General features: G+C 39.5%; 1 protein-coding gene across 1 annotated transcript in view; it reads left to right on the top strand.

Moving 5' to 3' along the window:
- Nucleotides 1–18,477, top strand: part of cntn4 (contactin 4) — a 177,487-nt gene that overhangs the window by 68,062 nt on the left and 90,948 nt on the right. The window contains exons 4-5 of the mRNA XM_074645407.1: nucleotides 1,985–2,160; nucleotides 18,132–18,227. Of these exons, the coding sequence (XP_074501508.1) occupies nucleotides 1,985–2,160; nucleotides 18,132–18,227 (272 nt within the window). The remainder of the gene's footprint in view (nucleotides 1–1,984; nucleotides 2,161–18,131; nucleotides 18,228–18,477) is intronic.

The following is an 18,477-nucleotide window of genomic DNA, read 5'->3' as shown; positions in this document are numbered from 1 at the left end:
CATAGGGCATTCAATTTGTCACAACAGAACATTGGCAGCTCCTGGTGGGCAATTATCTTTAACTACCACTATGTTTAACTACCTCACACATGCACGATATAGTACATTAAGGGATTCACAATATCGTCCTCCAGTCTTTTCAACATGGGACGTGATTAGTCACTCGGATACATCAAAACATTTTCCAGGCTCAATTAGCTATCCGGTCTAATGTTTTATAAAGAGGCGGATAAAGCATCCAATCGACAACTGTCAGAGAAAATCTTTTGCAACATTTGGTTTTCAAGCTGTCGCCCGATTAAGCCGTTTCAATGTGGGTACAATGCCGCCGAGTCTCTCTGAGCAATTATGAAAAGGCTGCTTTCATATTTGATGGGATCCCTTTTCAGACGCAGAGGAAGCAGCAATCTGAGCCTGATGCTGAGGTTATCCTCCCCTGTCCGCTCTGCTTTTTTCCTCCAAGTCAAAGGTGTTACTTGCCTGTAGGATATTTATGTTGATTTCTGTTTGTTCCACCTCAGCTGCAAATGAATCGCTGCTGTAGTCCTGTGAGACCGCAGCCACCACCCCCCCCCTCAGGCTCTTCTCTATTGTGTGTAGTAATAAGGCTCTTGAGAGCGTGCACTTACTTATGACTGAACCGGAGAAGGGCCATGAAAGACCATTGTGCTACACACTTTGTCTATTAAAAGAAAAAAAAAATCTGTAGAGGCGCTTTGTGAGTGCTGCAATGCCCCGGCCAACAAATGTTCTGCTGTTTGTGAGACGTTTCAGTGCGGGTAGGCGGGTAAGCAACACAGTCTGACATTGTTTTTCATGTAATCAGCTCCTACTTGTGTATTACATGATGATCCTGTACCGACTCCAGTGGCCAACGCACCAAACACAGTTGGTTTTCTGCAACAAAATAAGCAAATGAGTTTATTCTATAGGGTATATTATCTTATAAAAGATGTAATATAGCAAGAAAATACCCCACTGATAACGCAGCACCACTGTCAGTGTTTCCTCAAAAAGGTTCTTATGCCTCAAAGGCACCAAATTGGCACACCAAGGAGAGTTAGAGCACTGCATAAAAACAGCTTTGCACAACTTCTGTCTACTGTACAAAAGGGCTTTAGTAAAGCCTCTTTTTCACATCAAAGCTGCTTTCTTTTACAAATAGAACAATACGCTGTTTTCCCATCTGAACCTGAAATCATTCAGAGACAATTAGAAAATAAAAAGCAGAAGGACATTTTCGAACTTCTCATTGAAGAAATAATCAGCTGCCTAAATCACCTTGGGTCCTAATCAAATCTTCATTGTCCATTTTCCAATAAGGTATAAAATGCTCCTTTCATGCTTGTTTATCTGTGCAGATCCTTTTATTGCTGTGATGGTTATATATCATTGATAAAAAACAACGGCGTCTGAGCTTTCTTTTTTTTTTTGGCTGAAGTAAGTTATGGCTTGAAACCATTTTTCTGAAATGACTGATTTTCCTCCCACCTGTGTTTTGTTCTAATAAGACGCATCTGTGTGGAGCGATTGAAGAATCTGTTGCCATTTTAAGTGAATTATCCCCTTCGTTGATCACCCCTAACACCAACGATTATCGTGTGGACTAGTCCAGAATGCACAAGTGTGAAGGCAAGGTTGCAGGCATTTGTTTTAATTGTCGCACCATGATGATTAAGCTGCATTTTTATGCGGTTTGACTGGGGTCTGGCAAGATGGATGGCCTGCAATGCTATCTATTCTCAGGGAGTCAAGTCCTTGGCACCACAGTGGTTCACTGCTGCTTAGATTAACACAAAGCTGGAGGGCATGATTTCTGGGCCCTCAACACCTTTTATTTCTTTCCTGTTAAAAAACAATCAAATACACAAGTCACGTTCCTCGTCTCGTAGTCTGGAATGCTTCCATCGCCCCAGTCTGCTCTGAACAATGTTTAACTTGTTAATTTACATGTTAATTTTCTCCATCTATTATTTTTTTTTAGGTGGAAACTGAATGGTACGGAAATCAGTCCCAAACCTGGATCTCACTACAGTCTTTCTGGAGGCAACCTCAGAATCAGCCATCTGAACAAAGACCAAGATGCTGGAACGTATCAGTGCCTCGCCTCCAACTCTTTCGGGACCATCGTCAGCCGAGAGGCCAGTCTAACCTTTGCATGTGAGTTTCTCTTTTTTTTTTTTCCTGTATCTCTCTCTGGGCAAACTTTGGTGGCTTCTGAGCTTCCGCTAAAAAAGAGGTGCGGCAGAAAAAAAGACACGCCGTCGGCACTTCAGGATACCGTGGTGGGTTCTGCTTGATAACATGACAAACATGGAAACATCTCTCTGGGGAACTAGTAACTCCTCTGTGTGCTGACTAGAGTTTACTCTAAGTCATCACTGCAGATCAAACATAAACCTACAAACAATGAAACTCAAAGCAAGGCTTCTTTATGGGTAAATACTGCCAATAGTGCTGCTCTCTACTATTAAAGAACCAGTGGTGGAAGACACCAATGCACAATAAAATGTCTTAATTCAACTTATATATCAGATAACACAGTTGGTAGAGGCTTCTTACTGATATTTACAATGTAATATAACACAATGTTTATTTCCATCCACTGCAAAGAACAAAAGAGCACCAAACTAAAAAACAACAACATTCCAATATGCAAAGTCAGCACTATCAGTTTTGCAGATAAATGTTTTTTTAATGACTGTTTTTAATGATTTGCGACCATCATGATGATAGACTGTTAGACAGATGTTGATGAGACGAACTGACAGCCTCTGGACTTCATATTCCTGAAGCAGGAGGAAGTCAATAAGTGCCTACTGTATGTGCCAGTTATCGGACAGGCATAAATGATGACATTAACCGCGAGTGAGTGATCGCTTGCTCAGATTAGATTCGGAGGTTTAGCGTTTGGGGACAAGGCCACCAATATGTCTCAGGCCATTTGTTTGGTCCCCTGGACCAGTGAGAAGTCAATCTACGATCTGAGTCTGCTGGTGGATTTCCACTAAGATGGGATGACAGTTCCATCAATTGTTGGGCTCTGACCTTACCAGCCTTCAGTTGTTGTCACAGAGTCGGGGCATGCATGTATGACCGGGTGTCATCTATCTTCTTTATTACTCTTGGTATTGCTTAATTAACTCCACAGCATGATTGAATGGTGAGGTTCAAGTGAATAATTTAAAGGGCAACTGGTATTATTGGAGAGTGTCATGTAATTCTTTATAGGAATTTAAGCGAACTAAAGTACGTGAGTTTTTCTCCTGCAGGGAGGCAGGCTGAGATATTCTGCTCCTGTAACGCAGACTATCAGCCAAATACACTCCTTTGGTGCATGTGGTGTTTCAGCAACTATCCTATTTCTCTCCAGTAAAGACCGTGACCTTTTGGTGGTTATTAGTTTTACGCGTAATTTGACTGTGATTTTGACACAAGACAGACATTGAACTAACACTAACACCTCTAATAAGCCTAGCGGTAATGCTAGAGCCAAAAATGGGGTAATCATTTGGAACTATAAAACTGCACATCTGCTGCACCTGAAAGGTCAAAAGTCAAGAAATTTAACGATTGTCAAATCTTTCTAAATTTGCACTTTCTTTAGAGCATCTCAGTTGATGGATTTCCTGGTGAAACAGGACTGGACATAATGCAGGGAGGAAGCATCTGAGAGTATACCGTTGAGAGAATTAAAGAAACTTGTGTTGGGTGTGACTGTTAAAATATGTGATAGTACCACTTTATTGGAGGGGATTTTGATTTACAATTATTCCTAAAAGTAATGTGTTTTTGATATAAAAACACAACAAAATATCAATGTTTTTGGCAGTTATTGTTAAAGGATAAGTTTGGTGGTATTCAATATTTTTTTTTTGTCAACAAATCTCATGAAAAGACCAAAATCAATGAGAAAATGTATTGTATCGTCTGTGTAGCCACTGTAACTAATTCCTCTCTGCCGTAGAGTTTCATTGTTATCCTAAAACTATTAAAATCACGTCAATGAGCCACACCGTTTATACTGGGTGACATGTTTTTTTCATAAAAGAACATTGGCACTGTAGTTTATTTTGAGTCGATTCGTCCTGTTGCTTTGATTATCCACTATAGCACCAAACGTGTATTAATCCACGTCTGAAAACAGTCCTCAACAAATGCACTATTTACTTGTGTGATCCGTTTTTAAAGATTTACATCTTCAGTACGAACCAATGGGGTTGGGGTTGGGGTTGGGGTTGGGGTTGGGGTTGGGGTTGGGGTTGGGGTGCCACAGGCAGGGAAGTCGGAAAGTGTTTAGAGGTGGACTAACACAATGTTGGTTTTGGTCTTTTCATGGTATTTGTTCACAATAAGAAAAAAATAGGATAGCACCAGCCTTTATACCTATTCACAAAGTCATACATCTTAGTAATGCTGATAGTGGAAGTTTAGATTTAACAGGAGGGAAAAAAAGTAATCCTTTATTTCAGTATTTCTTCAAACTTCACTATCATTGATCATTTTGCGTTATTACTAGGGCTGTCAAAGTTAACATGATTTACGCAAATTTGTTTTAACATCACTAATTTCTTTAACAAGTTAACACAACTTGAACCTTGAATCCTAAGAAATCCATCGGTACCAACCATGTCACACTAGCTTGTCACGAAGGAGGTTAAATAACGCTCCAAACTTACGCTAAATTTTAGCGAGGAAAAACTGTCATGGCCATTTTCAAAGGGGTCCCTTGACCTCTGACCTCAAGATATGTGAATGAAAATGGGTTCTATGGGTACCCACGAGTCTCCCCTTTACAGACATGCCCACTTTATGATAATCACATGCAGTTTGGAGCAAGTCATAGTCAAGTCAGCACACTGACACACTGACAGCTGTTGTTGCCTGTTGGGCTGCAGTTTGCCATTTTATGATTGGAGCATATTATTTTAAGGTAAATGCAGTACCTGTGAGGGTTTCTGTAAAATATGTGTCATTGTTCTGTATTATTATAAATACATACAACTGCATAAGTTATATACTGTATACATACAATAAAGCAAGCATATTGGTCCACTCCCATGTTGATAAGAGTATTATATACTTGAATTTCCCTCGACATCAATAAAGTTACTATCTATCTATCTATCTATCTATATACTTCACAAATCACGATTAGCTATTGACAATCATATGATTAATCACGATTAAATATTTTAATCTATTGACAGCCCTAGTAAGTACATTTTTTTTTAGCTTATAATACACACGTAGAGTAGATATTAACTGTTTGGGCCGTTTCCTTCTTGCTACAGCAATAGTTTAAATAGATAGATGGAATAGATTCATTGTGAACCGTTCTGGTGGAGCGGGGAATCATTCGTTAATAATAGAGGCAGCCAGGTAGTGAGCGATCTCTTCCCTTTATGTGATACATCTTTCTCCTGTCACCTCCTACTGTATGAACAGCTACCTGACCAGATGGCGAATGTTTCATCTGAAATGGCCAAAACAAGCAATACTTTAACAGATATGTAGTCTGACCCAGGATTAAATTTAATGCGACAGACTGTACAGCATCTACAGTTGTCTGTCTGTGTGTTTCTGCACAAATTGTACAGGAATCGTTGGAGACACACTGTAAGATAGATGCTGCACATATTGTACACTATACAATGTGTTTTGTACAGGAGGTCAAAAATAAATAAAAACACAAAAACCTGTTTTTGTGTCACAGCAGTGATAGAGAAGGAAATACTTCTCATATCAGCAGTGGCTCTGCCAACTATTCTTTTCCTGCCTCCTCAAGTATGAGTCGATCTCTGCTATCTTAAAGATGGACCCCGTGAACCTGATGGTCCTAATTACATGAATTCAAGTATAGACGAGTGGAGTTCCTTTGCTGGAGCTGGCAAGAGACCAACTCACTCTGCAGCGCTGACCACTAACACTCTTCTTCAGATTGTTTTTTTATGCGGCTTCTTGTCTGCCGAAGGTGTAAATAGACATCTGTATGCTGACACGTTAGCATATCAGCTGTATAAGGCCATAAGATGTCAAATGTGTCACTCCAGTCCCCCCATGCTGTGAACACTGTACACATATTTTAACAAAAACTCAAGGTCTACTTACTAGCGTTTTCTAAAGCATTCAACTGCATTTCAGAGGATGGAGTTTGCTCAATATACAGCACAGTACTATGCACATAATGTACATAATGGCATGCATAAGCAGCAATATAGACAGAAACCCAGAATGGAAAAGCATGTTAGGGTGAAGGTTATCAGCTGTGTGTTATTCAGTAGCCAAGAGTTTTGTGGCAGTGGTATTCAGCAACGTGTCAAAAGAGTACTTCACTCTTATTTTGCAGCAGTGATGCCAGACTGCACTCATGAAAAGCGTTTTGTTCACCGATGAGCACGATGTACCTCAACTTCTCCTCTTGTCGGTTGATTGCATGTCTCCTTCTGTGTTCTTGTAGCTGTCACAATTGACAAGACCAAACAAAAGGTTTCACATATCTGAGATTTGAGATTTGTTGAATATAAATTAAGTTAAACTACAACATTAAACAACCTTCATTATCCTACATTTCTAATTTAATCAAATCATGTAGCCTATTTATTGAGGTTACATGTGTTATTCCAGATACCTACCTCTGAAAGGGGAATGCAACCAAAGAAATTAAGACATTTCAAAAGGCTTTGCCATTTACCTAAATCATAAACGAATTAACTTGTGCATTCATTTGAATCTGCCAGGCGTCGTTGTCATTTGTTGCCTTAATAATTTAGCACGCTCACATGCACTAACAAGGCATACACGGCCAGCCCGGCTATGTCCACAAAGCACGGAGAAGCTTGGATTACAACACACACAGAGGGAGAGCGACGTCATTCTCTGCTCAGGTAGCCATTACTCCTCTATATCTTTACATAGCAAATAGTTGTTTGATGCTATATTAATGCTCTGTATATCGTAAAGAGCACCTTTAAAGTTGATGATGAAATCCTGATAGTGTGTCATTGGGAGCAGGAGTTCCTGTTTTCAGGAGAGCGTTGTTGTTCAGTGAACATGCTCTGCCTTCTAATTTAGTCATTTAGCTCTGAGTGTGAGGGATTTCTGCCTTTTCTTTAATTAAATAGGCATCAGTGGTGTGTTAATCTTGTTCCTGGTGAGTAATCTTTCTAAAAGGCATTATTGGTGTTGTTGAAGTCACAATGTATTGTCACAGCACAATAATGCTTCAGTTTACACCTGAATGTGTGTCTTAAATTAAGTCATATATTTACAACAAATTATAAATTTCTTTTTTGATATGATATTACTAATCTGTTCACTTTATATGACTTTAGTGCTCACGGTCTTGCTAAAACCAACTGAAAACCCACAGGCTGAATTTAGATTTGCGAAGCTGTGTACAAGTGCTCTTCCTCCTGAGCTTGTACATATTATATATTCCGTAGACTACAGTAAACACGCTGTACAATGAAACTCAGCTCTTCTGCGAAATGGTATTCCTCGGTTTAACGCTTGTTAGTCTACATGCTCCACGACGCCTCCAAGGTTATTCTTTGAAATTGGCGGTACTCCAAACACTTCAGCATTCCTCTCCGTGTCACAAACTTTTGATGGATGATGCTACTCCTCGCGAGGGGTTGTGGCTGTCTACCCCCTGAGGCAAGGATAACGGATGAGCAGTGGGCGCTTCCACTCAATACTCGCTGCCCTTGATTAGTATGTCTATTGATTCTATATCAGTGATTATGTAAAAGATGTACAGCCATAATTCATACTGATGAACAGGCTGTATATTCAATAGCAGAATTATAGTGTGGGCCTCTTTCATGGGTGGCGCTGAGAGGGCGGTGCTTTGAATGCAATGACGAGTCGTGGAAGTTTCCTCCGTGACCAGTGATGTCAAGAAAGGTCAGCGTTAATGTTAAGCGTTAATGAAAATAGAACTTGCCTTGAAACATTATCCTGTTTTGCGTGGGAGTTTATATTAATTTACTTATATACTGTAGTGTCTCCTCAGTTTCAGGCATGCTCATATTAAGTATATAGGGATGAGAATTCCTGATGTCACCAGAGTAGGCTTTAAAGCCTTCAGGGGAAACATGAATACCTCATTTAAATGCAAATAAATCCTCTAGACTCCTCTCAGCTGTTGTGATAATGTGGAGTGAGTATATTGACTTAGTTAATGAGGTGTAAATAGCTAATGGGTGTACTCTCTGGCTTTTACTTTTTATCTGCAGTACACTATCAAGATATCATTCTTGAGGACCTGCTGTAAGGTTGCATAACATACTTAAGATTTACTAAACCTCTTTTGAAGATACGCAACTATCTCGACCTACAAATAATGAGGAACTGTGTTTTATGACATTACTATTGTGAAAAAGGCTCAGCAGCATCTGTAATGTCTACATAGCTCAACGGATCCTCATACAATGGGTTTGTATGATATATTCAGAAAAGTTATCCTTTGTGCATTCTCCTACAAATGTGCAGCAATACGAGCGATCAGTGCGCCAGGAAACTGAAGCCGTTTTATCGTCCTCTTCAAAGCCACCAGACTACATTCACAAAAACAGTAACTTTAGTATATAGTATACATACAACTTGAGAAAATCCAGGAAAACCCTTTCAATTATTTCCAAATGTAGCAAAGCTAACTTTGACTCACTTAGTGCTAGCGTTTACATTATTCATAACCTTATTGATTAGCTTACTTTGGTAACCTTCAGTATGTCACTGCTTTTTGCTAACAGCTGAATGGTCGTTTCCATTTGGAAAAAAGGGAAAAGAGCGCATATGGACCCGCCCTTTAAAGAACCAGCAAGAATTGTACTTCGTTGCTAGTTAATTAGGTACACCTAATCAAAACTGATAGAGCCAACCTTCATAAAGGCTATACTTTTTAGTGAGGTACTTTTGAGGCTGCAGATTGTGGTGTTTTTCAATTATATTGTGTTATACTGACTAGAGATGTGCATTTCAAGCAAAAATAATATTCAAAAATCACTGTGAATTAGTCGATTATTATTTGAATAATCGCCGCATACACCCAAAAAAAAACACCCAGTAAAGAGCCGAACTGAACGTGCCAGACACGTTTTGCCGGTAGTAATGATACTACCAGGCAGCCCCATGCAATGGTTAATACAAGGGAAATATATATTTTTTAAGATGGGACGAATAGTCGCATAAACATAATTTTTTTTTTATAATTTAACGACTATCCGAAAAAATCAAAAATCATGACCCGTCCCTAATACTGACAGGTGTTTATAATAATTTGCCCACCCCGTTCATTCCAGTGAAATATGCGATACAATTCACTAGCACGATGCACATAAACTCCAAAATGGCAATAAATTTAAATCAACACCTCTCTAAAACAGTTTCAATATAATTACCGTCATATATTTACATATGATTATATTTTCTAACAACGTGTACAAGCAAAGCTGCAACACACACACACACACACACACACACACACACACACACACACACACACTGCCTACCATCCACTTGAAGACAAAGAGCATCCTTAAGGAGTCGCAGGTTGTAATGAATCTCATGGTCACGGTTGGACGGGCTTGTTGAAGTATGATAAGTTGCGCTGGCATTTGGAAAGCTCATATGTCTGGGATGTGATCATCAGCCTAATCTGGATCATTGTTTGTAATGCCAGCCCAGGTTTGCAATAATTAATGCTAATGGATCTAGATGGGGCATCACGTTTACTTGTTCTGAGGCTATTAATCATTGTTAGTCGCTTCCCTTTCGAACATTACACTGACGCTTTTGTGCGAGCTCGGTGCAAAACATTTTTTTTAATGAAAATTTGAAAGGAGTTATATTCGCTGCTGTTCCTTTATGTGACAAATTTAATGGATATGTTATTTGAGACGTCCCTTGCAGGCAAACTGTGTGCTTTCATGCTTTCTTTTGAACTCAAAGTGAACATGTGCACAGCTGTGTGCGCTCTGAAAAGCATGCCTTTGGTGAAGCCCCCCCACGACGTCCAACCCTGCATCTGAAATTATGCTTTTCGCCGCTCTCCTCGAGCCCCTTTTTCACAACAATGCTTCTTTTGCTCTTTTTTTTTTGTTGCTGTTGAGAGTGGATGGGTGGGAAGGTGGGGGTGGAGTGTTGGATTTTACCAGTATTGCGGCATGCTTTCAGCACGGGCGAGGCCACGTCCATGAATCTGGACAGGCACAATCAGTGGCTTTAGTGAAGTAGACATCGCCACTTCACAAATCACAACAGCTTTGATCTCAGCCAAAAATAATGCCAAAAAGACTCTTTTTTTTGGAATAAATTCAGTACCTTAGATGTCTCTTGCTCTTATCCACTTTGTTCTATAGGCTCGTATTTTTGGGAAGGCTTGGGTGCTTTTATCTAACCTTCTATCGTGCCTTCAGATGAAAGTAAGTGGTGGCTCTACTCAAAAAAAGCTTCTGTTGCCATTTTGGAGTGGCCAGATTGTCTCGACAAGACTCCAAAAAGCAGTATTTTGTCCATCAATTCAAGCCATGTTTGGATAAGAGAAGACTGTCTTCCTATTTGTAGCATCTTACTTATATATAACTGAAGGTGCAGTGGTGGTAGATATCGGAGATATTTCAGCGTCGAACTCTCATCAGTGATCTCTGATGAGCGACACAAACCAGAGATAAAGCCAACTGACAACAGGAAAGTCAATTAGCCTTGCTACATTAATCACCTTTGAGCGACAGTTAAGAGATAACCAGACAGCCAGCGTTCCTTGAAAAAGCTACAGAAAAGTAGCAATTTGTAAAATATGACAAGCTATAAAAATAAATGGCCTAATTTAAGCGCGGAGGCCAGATTGAACGCTACACACGTCATAAACCTCCAAGAAAGCATCTTAAATTCAGATCTTCAGACATCTTTGCTCTGTCTTTCCTTTTTAAGGGCTTTTATGAGTTGGTTACCACCCAGCCAGCGTCGGGCGACTTTTTCACAGCCCAGAAAATATAATTTGGAGGGACAGTGATCTGCGGAGTAAAAATGACTGTAGACAGGGAATTTGTCATCCTATCTATGGACTGCACTCAGACGCTCAATTATTCTGGTCTGGAGATGGCGTGTTGTTTTTTCCAGTAAGGAGCCGAGACAAACAAATTCATAAATCAAAAGAAGAGTGGATTTACATGCTATGAGCAGCTTAATCCTGCACTTCTTTTCCCACTTTGGCGGCGTGTAAATAATTCACACTTGAGATGCTGGATACAAGAAACAGACCTGCGAGTTGAATTACTTTGTGTAGTAGATGTAGTGAAGGCATTATAGCAGCGTATACTTATTTATTCTTCAGATTGGAGCCTTTGAAAGACAAATTATGGAGCTTTTGCATTACTCTTGTCAGAGTGCGTAGCACTTTGTTGCACTGATTGTTTATCATAGACTACAGGGGAATCAGAAATGACTGTTTACTACTACCAGAATTCAAAATATGACTTTGAATTAGTCATCTTATTATGGCTATAAGCACTGTATGCTCAGTGATTCCATTATTATTTGATGACCCTTAGAACAAATGTCAACTAATGTTAATTTGCAACCCATTATCACAGGTTGTACATGTCTGTGAGCAGTTTAACCACAGTGACATTTTTATATTTTTTATTGGTCTCAAGAGATAAATATATATACACAGGATTATACAAGGGAAAAAAAAGAGACATGAGAGAGATAACTGTAAAAAAATTAAAAAAAACTCACATCTTTATCTTGCATCATGGCCATAGCCATGGTTTCAAAAATTCAATTTTCCAGATTGAATAATTTATTACCATTTCAATGAAACATTGGAATTTGTCTTGGTGTGCTCTGGGTAGACACAAACAATAACAAATACACATCAACAATGCAATACAAATACACATCAGCATAGACATATCAAAAATACTACTAGAGTAAATGAAAACAGTGGCGCATTAAGAAACTTTCTAGAGGAAACTATTTGTAGGGGTGTGATTCACAAGTTCCATCACGATACACAATATTATATTGATTATTTGGACAATGATACAATATGCTGATATCACAAAGTCTGCCACGATATGATTCCGATTCAATTCAGGGGCCTGTGATCGATATGAGATGATATCATATACACATTATATTAACTCATAAAAAAACAACTAAATGATTTGAACATTTTATTACTGGTCTCTACGAACATTTAAATGAAAATCAATCTATTCTTGTTAATAAAAAGAATGAAAATAGACCTCCTGTTCACTATAAAGTGCCACATGTCTCATGTTTAAGAACTCTTTGAATGTTTAGGAATGAGGTGCGCTTGGACTGAAATGGTGACATTAGATTTCAAAATATAGACGTCATGTTAAGATGAGGATATACTGTATATTGATGTTTTCACTTTGCATCGATGATATTGGATCGTTGATCATGGAATCGATACATCGATCTACATGTATATATCGTTGCACCCCTACTGTTTTGGTCTCTACCAACTCCTCAGTACATGAGCAAATGGACTTTGTTACTTTCCACCACTGCTCAATTGCAGCTACAGCTCTGCTTGAAATATTCCAGACCCCCAGGTTGGGAACCTCAGGCGTGGTTCAGTGGTTCTCAAACTGAGGGGCAGGACTCCTTAATGGGGGGTATGGAGGCCTCGCAGCGGAAAACCAGGATGAAAAATGTCAAGTGGAGAGTTGTATAAATCAGCTTGATGCAGGAACAGTAAACCAACAAGAGTGATTTTACACTTGCTATCAAGATTCAAGTTTCAGACAGCAAAATGAAATACAAAGGACAGTGGGCAGATTTCTGACGGGTAAGAAAAGAAAAACAGGTGTTGCTTATCAAGCAAACACGTCAGTCAAACCTGAAGTCAAGAACATATGATGAAGTCTATTCACTGTCTATGTAACAGAAAAGCCTTGCGTCATTTATGTCTAAAATCTTGCATCATGATAATGTTATTTTAGCAAAATAACATTCAGCTTGGCTTTTGTTTTGAACAAAAAGTGAACTGGATTTGAGAACTTGGTCATGTTGGTGCCATACAGTATAGTCACCTGCTGGGAAATCCTGTGTTATTCAGAGTGTACTACTGCTACACCAAACTCCTTCCTCTCTCTCACTCTCTCTCAGTTTGTCTCTTAAAGTTTTGGAGTCCTTCATTGTCACACACCTGCGCTCCCCCTACACAAACACAAACAGTCCTTAATGAAAGCCACTGCAGCACAGTGACTCAGTGTCTGTTGCAGCTGGAGGTGGGCAACTGGAGCACAAACACTATACCAGTTACAATCAGCTCCCGGGGGCCCACACTCCATCGACACGGCTAGTTGTGTGGAGCAGAGGCAACATGAACCTCTGCCTCGCTTTGTCGCACTGTTCTCAGCGGTGGACTCATACAAGTGTGTTTTGACAACTTGCTTTTAAATGTGAAGTTATCCGTAGTTGGTGTCCTCTGCGGGTAAACACCGGGAGGGCATTCGGGCTGCCCAAGATGCTTTTATCAGCTCCTGTACGTGACTGAGCTGAGGTGAAACACCCTAGAGGCACAGAGATGAAAACAGAGAGAGGGAGCAGTTTTTTTTACTAGCCACTAAAGTCACAATAAATCTAGTGATACCAAGAAGACTGGAAGGTATTTTGGACATTATGTAGGGCTATTGCATTGGCATTTTGGCTGTTCCGAGTCAAACCGAATCCAAGTTGCAGTGGCGTCCCGCAGACCACGGCCAACCCGTGACGGCCCCCCTTCTCCTCCTCAAACAAGCGTATGTTGCTGTGTGCAGGAGACCAGAGACAAAGACGTTGTGTATGCTCAGCTAATGCCGGGCACACACTACACGAGAATCAAGCTGAATGTTGTTCATGAATGGAATCTGTTAGTGTGTGATGTGCTGTTTTGGCCAAATCGTCGCTCTTCACACACTATATCACATTTTCAAAATCTGTTAAGATTTGAAAAATCTTTTAGTGTGGGCCAGCTTTTAGGGACGGGTCATGATTTCCGAATAGTCATTAAATGATAAAAAATAAAATAGTTTATGCGACTATCGTCCTGTCTTATAAAAATATACATTCCCTTGTTTTTACCGTTGCAGGCTCAGTAGTAGGAACTTAACTACCAGACGCTTGTACAACATGTGTGGCACGTTCAGTTCAGCTCTTTTCCATCGGCTCAGGTGCGCTGCTTCCCCCGTAGTTTCAGGAAGCAAATGTGTTCAAGTGGCGTAGCATCATTTCATTATCATTTTCATTCAAAATCGACAGAAACAAAGTAAATCTCACCAAACCGTCTTGATCAGTCTTTCAATTCATCAAGTTAGATTTGATTTCCCCCACCGTCTCTCTCTCCCCACAGAGCAAAGATCGAACAATGGTCGAATAGTTCCCAGTGATTATTGAATACTAGTATTTGTGCTTGAAATGCCTACCCCTAGTTCAGCTCTACGTTTGTAGCTTCTAAGTGAATCTTTGGTTTGAAGTTTAGTTTCCCTCCTGCGTCCGTTTGTATTTTCAGGTATCTGCTTTATTTTACTGTTTCGCTTTCAGCTATGTAGGAGTCGTGTTAAGTTGCTGCTGATGAAAACCCAACATTTCCTGACTTTGCTGGTTCATAATAAAAGCTTTTAAATGAGGGGGGACTTTTATTGTGAATAATCTAAGAAATTAAATGTGTTTATCCACCGTTTTACAGCCGCCCCTTTGACCACTAGTCACAGCCGTGGTTACACACACCTTCAAGCGGGTAGACTTGTTGTAATGGAGGGTAACAGGGTCAGAAACTGGTGGTCCTCCTTCTTGTTTTAAAAGTGACATAAATAAATGTCCCTGTATAGCTAAGAGTTTTTTGCATCCAATTTTTGCATCCCCCTTTTTACATCCGACGCATCAAAATTACTCTAAAGTGCCAAATCTGGCATTAATCTTTGGAAAAATATTAGGAGTTGGTTTCTTAATAGGGCTTAAGAGCCTCGAATAGCTATTAGTTAAACTCTGCTCGTGGGTTAAGAAGAGATTTATGTTTAAAGAAATAATTAAAGGCTCTTTCTTAATTGACTTGTCCTGCAGCCAATATGACATATATTAACTGACCTTATAGTTCTCTTCATAAATCAGTGAGCCCAATAATTTTACATTTAGATCACTTGGAGCTGAACTAATCAGTAATCTCATTTCAAAGTGGATTGGCTGCAGTTTTTGCAACGAGCAGGTCTGCAGAAGAGAGCGCTCGTGTCCGCACCGCTGCTCGCAGTGACTTGAGAATATGCTGCATATTATAGAGCAAGGTTAATTAAGGTTAATTAATCCAATTTGGAGGATATGTATGGATAAATTTGAGACCCATCTGTCTTCATATATTAATTTACTGTAGTCTGTTCTTTTGTTAAAAGCACATTTATGAATGCACTTTGACCTCAAAGCAGACTAAATGTACCAACTGAAAAAAAGAAAAGAAAGAAATGAGAATAATGAAATACAAAAAAAATTAAATCCACTTCAAATGTTGTTTAGTGGAAATGGAAGAAGCCGAGTAAGAAGCACTGATTGTTTTTAGACTATTTGAGGCTAATTTAATAATGCTGGCAATGCAACCACAAATTGTTGTAATTGATCCGTGTTTTCTTGCTGTTTCTTTCAAATACCTGCACAGAATTATTTTAAATTGCTTAACAGCTGTTCTCAGATTAAAGTAGTTGAAATGAGAATGTATTCATTCCCCTCCCGCCACAGTTATCAGTGCAGACATGAAGCTTTCACGTGATGTGTGAATTACATTTACTGAGCTCCACCAGATTATAAACCATTAGTGCAGCGAGTCGTTGGAAGTGCTTATGACCTGCTATTGTTTCCATCAATTGTCAAATGAAAATTTGTTCAGTTTAACAGTACTTCTGGTGTCAAAACCACACCAGGAATAGCTTTGTAATGTTCAGTGGGGGCGGGCGTGATGAATGAAAGGTAACCTGATTACCACCGGAGCTATTAAAACCTCTCATGTGTGACCCGCCGCAGCAACCCTCTCTGCTTAGCAGCAGGGCTGCAGATTGCTGTTCGGCCCGTATTAGTTGGTGTGTGTCACTATTGATTTGAACTGGGTTTTTTTTTCATAATGCATTTAGCTCATGCAAGGCTTCCATTCATTATTTGGAATATACAATTACTGGAGCAGGGTACAGTAATAGTCCTGATTCTTTTCATTTTCTCACTCTCTCAACTGTGTCTCTTCCAGAATGCAATTATTTGGCAGGTAAAACTGTATTATGTCCTCTGTTACGTGCAGCGTGCCGTTCAACATGCCTCACTGAATATGACTTTTAAAACCCGGAAAAGAAATTAAAGCACACAAATCATTTTTTTTTAAAAAGGGCTCCTCCCTGCTACTTGGATCTGACTTTGATGGAAAAAGGTGATGCTCCTGATGCATTGGGAGGCAATCAACAAGTGTGTTTCCATCACATTGATGATTTACCCACCTCCTAATATTCGCATAACAGTAGTTGGATGCAACGTACATTAATTTTCATTTCCTTTGCAAATCTTTCTGGAAATTCGGTTCAAATGTACACTTCATTAGGAAGGAAACTTCTTTCATTCGATCAGTGTGGACATAATTTGCACAGAAATACTTTGTTAAGATCTTCTAAGTCATAGGAGTCCCATCTTAAAATCCTGAGGTTTATCGCTGTCTCAACATAAATGCAGATTTTTTTCCCCTATGGTTTAATGATAACTTTATGTCCCTACACACCCAATATTTGTTGTTTCTGGCTCCAAGAAGGCAAAGCCCACTGCAGTTTACAGTAAACAAGGTCCTCTTGTGATACTCAGAAAAATGTTTTTGGTAAAAGTGTGTGTGCATTGGACTTTGTTGTATAATTATTATTTCTGTTTTTGTTTTTCTAGAGCTGTCAGTATATTAAAATATTTAATTTTGACTAATCGCAGGATTGTCCATAATTAATCACACATTTTTTATTCCATACTGTTTAGAGTGAACAATAAAAACTGTGAGAACAGTTCTTTTGGTTATTCAGCCACAAACAAACAAACCGTAATATTCCCAACGTGGAAGAGTGCCTATAGAGATCTGGAAGACTTCATAATTACCTGTACATCTGTACTATTGATATGCATTTACACTAAAGTATTCAGCCTTCCAATGCCAACTTAATATAGTACATAGAGTTTTACAGCATGATTTTCTTTGAACATCCGATTTAATTCACAAGATCAAAATAAATGCATGTAAATACAACATGCAACATTATCTAATTTGTTTTGGGCGTTTGTACATTTTGCTTTACTTGCACATTTCTTTTCAATCCCTTAGATTCATCCTCTGTACAAGACATGTTTGAAAAATCTGTGGCTTTTTTTTCATCTTTTCAAAATTCATTCATTCTACCTGGCGGTGCTTCTTTTCAGAAAATTCTCAACTTTTAAAACTTGCTAACCAGTTATTTCTGCCTTCTTCCAGGAAAATTCCCCATTGGGACCCTTTAATTCACTTCTTCCTGGTACTTGAGGCAGCGTCACAATGAATCTCGGATACCCACAATATACACAGACACACACGGGTGATTTGGCCTGAGGCAAAGCCAAGGGCTGTTTACCACCCATAAAATGTTTGCTCTTGAAAATGTTCCTTACACTCTGTAGATACGGAGAGGATAATGGTGTTGCTGTATTTGTATAGAATTTGTTTACGGAGGCGGTGCAGTGGTTCAGTGGTTTGCACTGCCGCTTCACACAGTGTGGGTTTGAACCTTGGCCCTCGGAGTTTACAAGAACTGTATTTGTCAGGGTTAAGCCTCAGTTTCTTTCCACAATCTAAAGAAATATAGGCCAGGAAGTGTCTGGTACTGTGTGAGTGTGTGGTGTGTTTATCTGTGTGAGCTCTATAATAAACTGGCATCCTGTTGTGAGTGTTTCCCCGCCTGCTGCACACTGCTTTAGGCTCCATAGGCTCTGACCTTGAATGGGAGTATGAAGCAAGAAAAACAGGGCAGGGAAAAACAATAATTTGTTCATGACAGCTGCTTTCATGTATTCAAGGTGTATCAGCCTCTGACTTGTGGGGATATTTTACTTACTGCCCTTTTGTATTTTTTCAGACTTGGAAAACTTCAAGACTCACAGAAGAAGCTCTGTATCGGTCCGCGAAGGTCAAGGAGTGGTTCTGCTGTGCGGCCCTCCGCCACATTCTGGAGGTAACGCAACATATTCTCATTTTAAATGACTGTTCAACCCAGTTGGCGAGCACACATTGAGAATTAGGTGGCTGATCATAATGTTTGAAATGTTTTCAGATGGGTATGCTCTCAGTAGCCGTGTTTCCATTCACATATTTGACGTGAATTTTGAATTATCGCATTAAAAAAGCTGTATGGAAACGGCAAAATTCAATAAAACTTCCTCAATGGCGCAAAAAAAGTTTTAATGCCTGCTTGAGGTGGTTTT

Source organism: Sebastes fasciatus, chromosome 1, assembly GCF_043250625.1.
Source record: "Sebastes fasciatus isolate fSebFas1 chromosome 1, fSebFas1.pri, whole genome shotgun sequence".
NCBI lineage: Eukaryota > Metazoa > Chordata > Actinopteri > Perciformes > Sebastidae > Sebastes > Sebastes fasciatus.
This window is presented reverse-complemented; position numbering and strand designations above follow the sequence as displayed.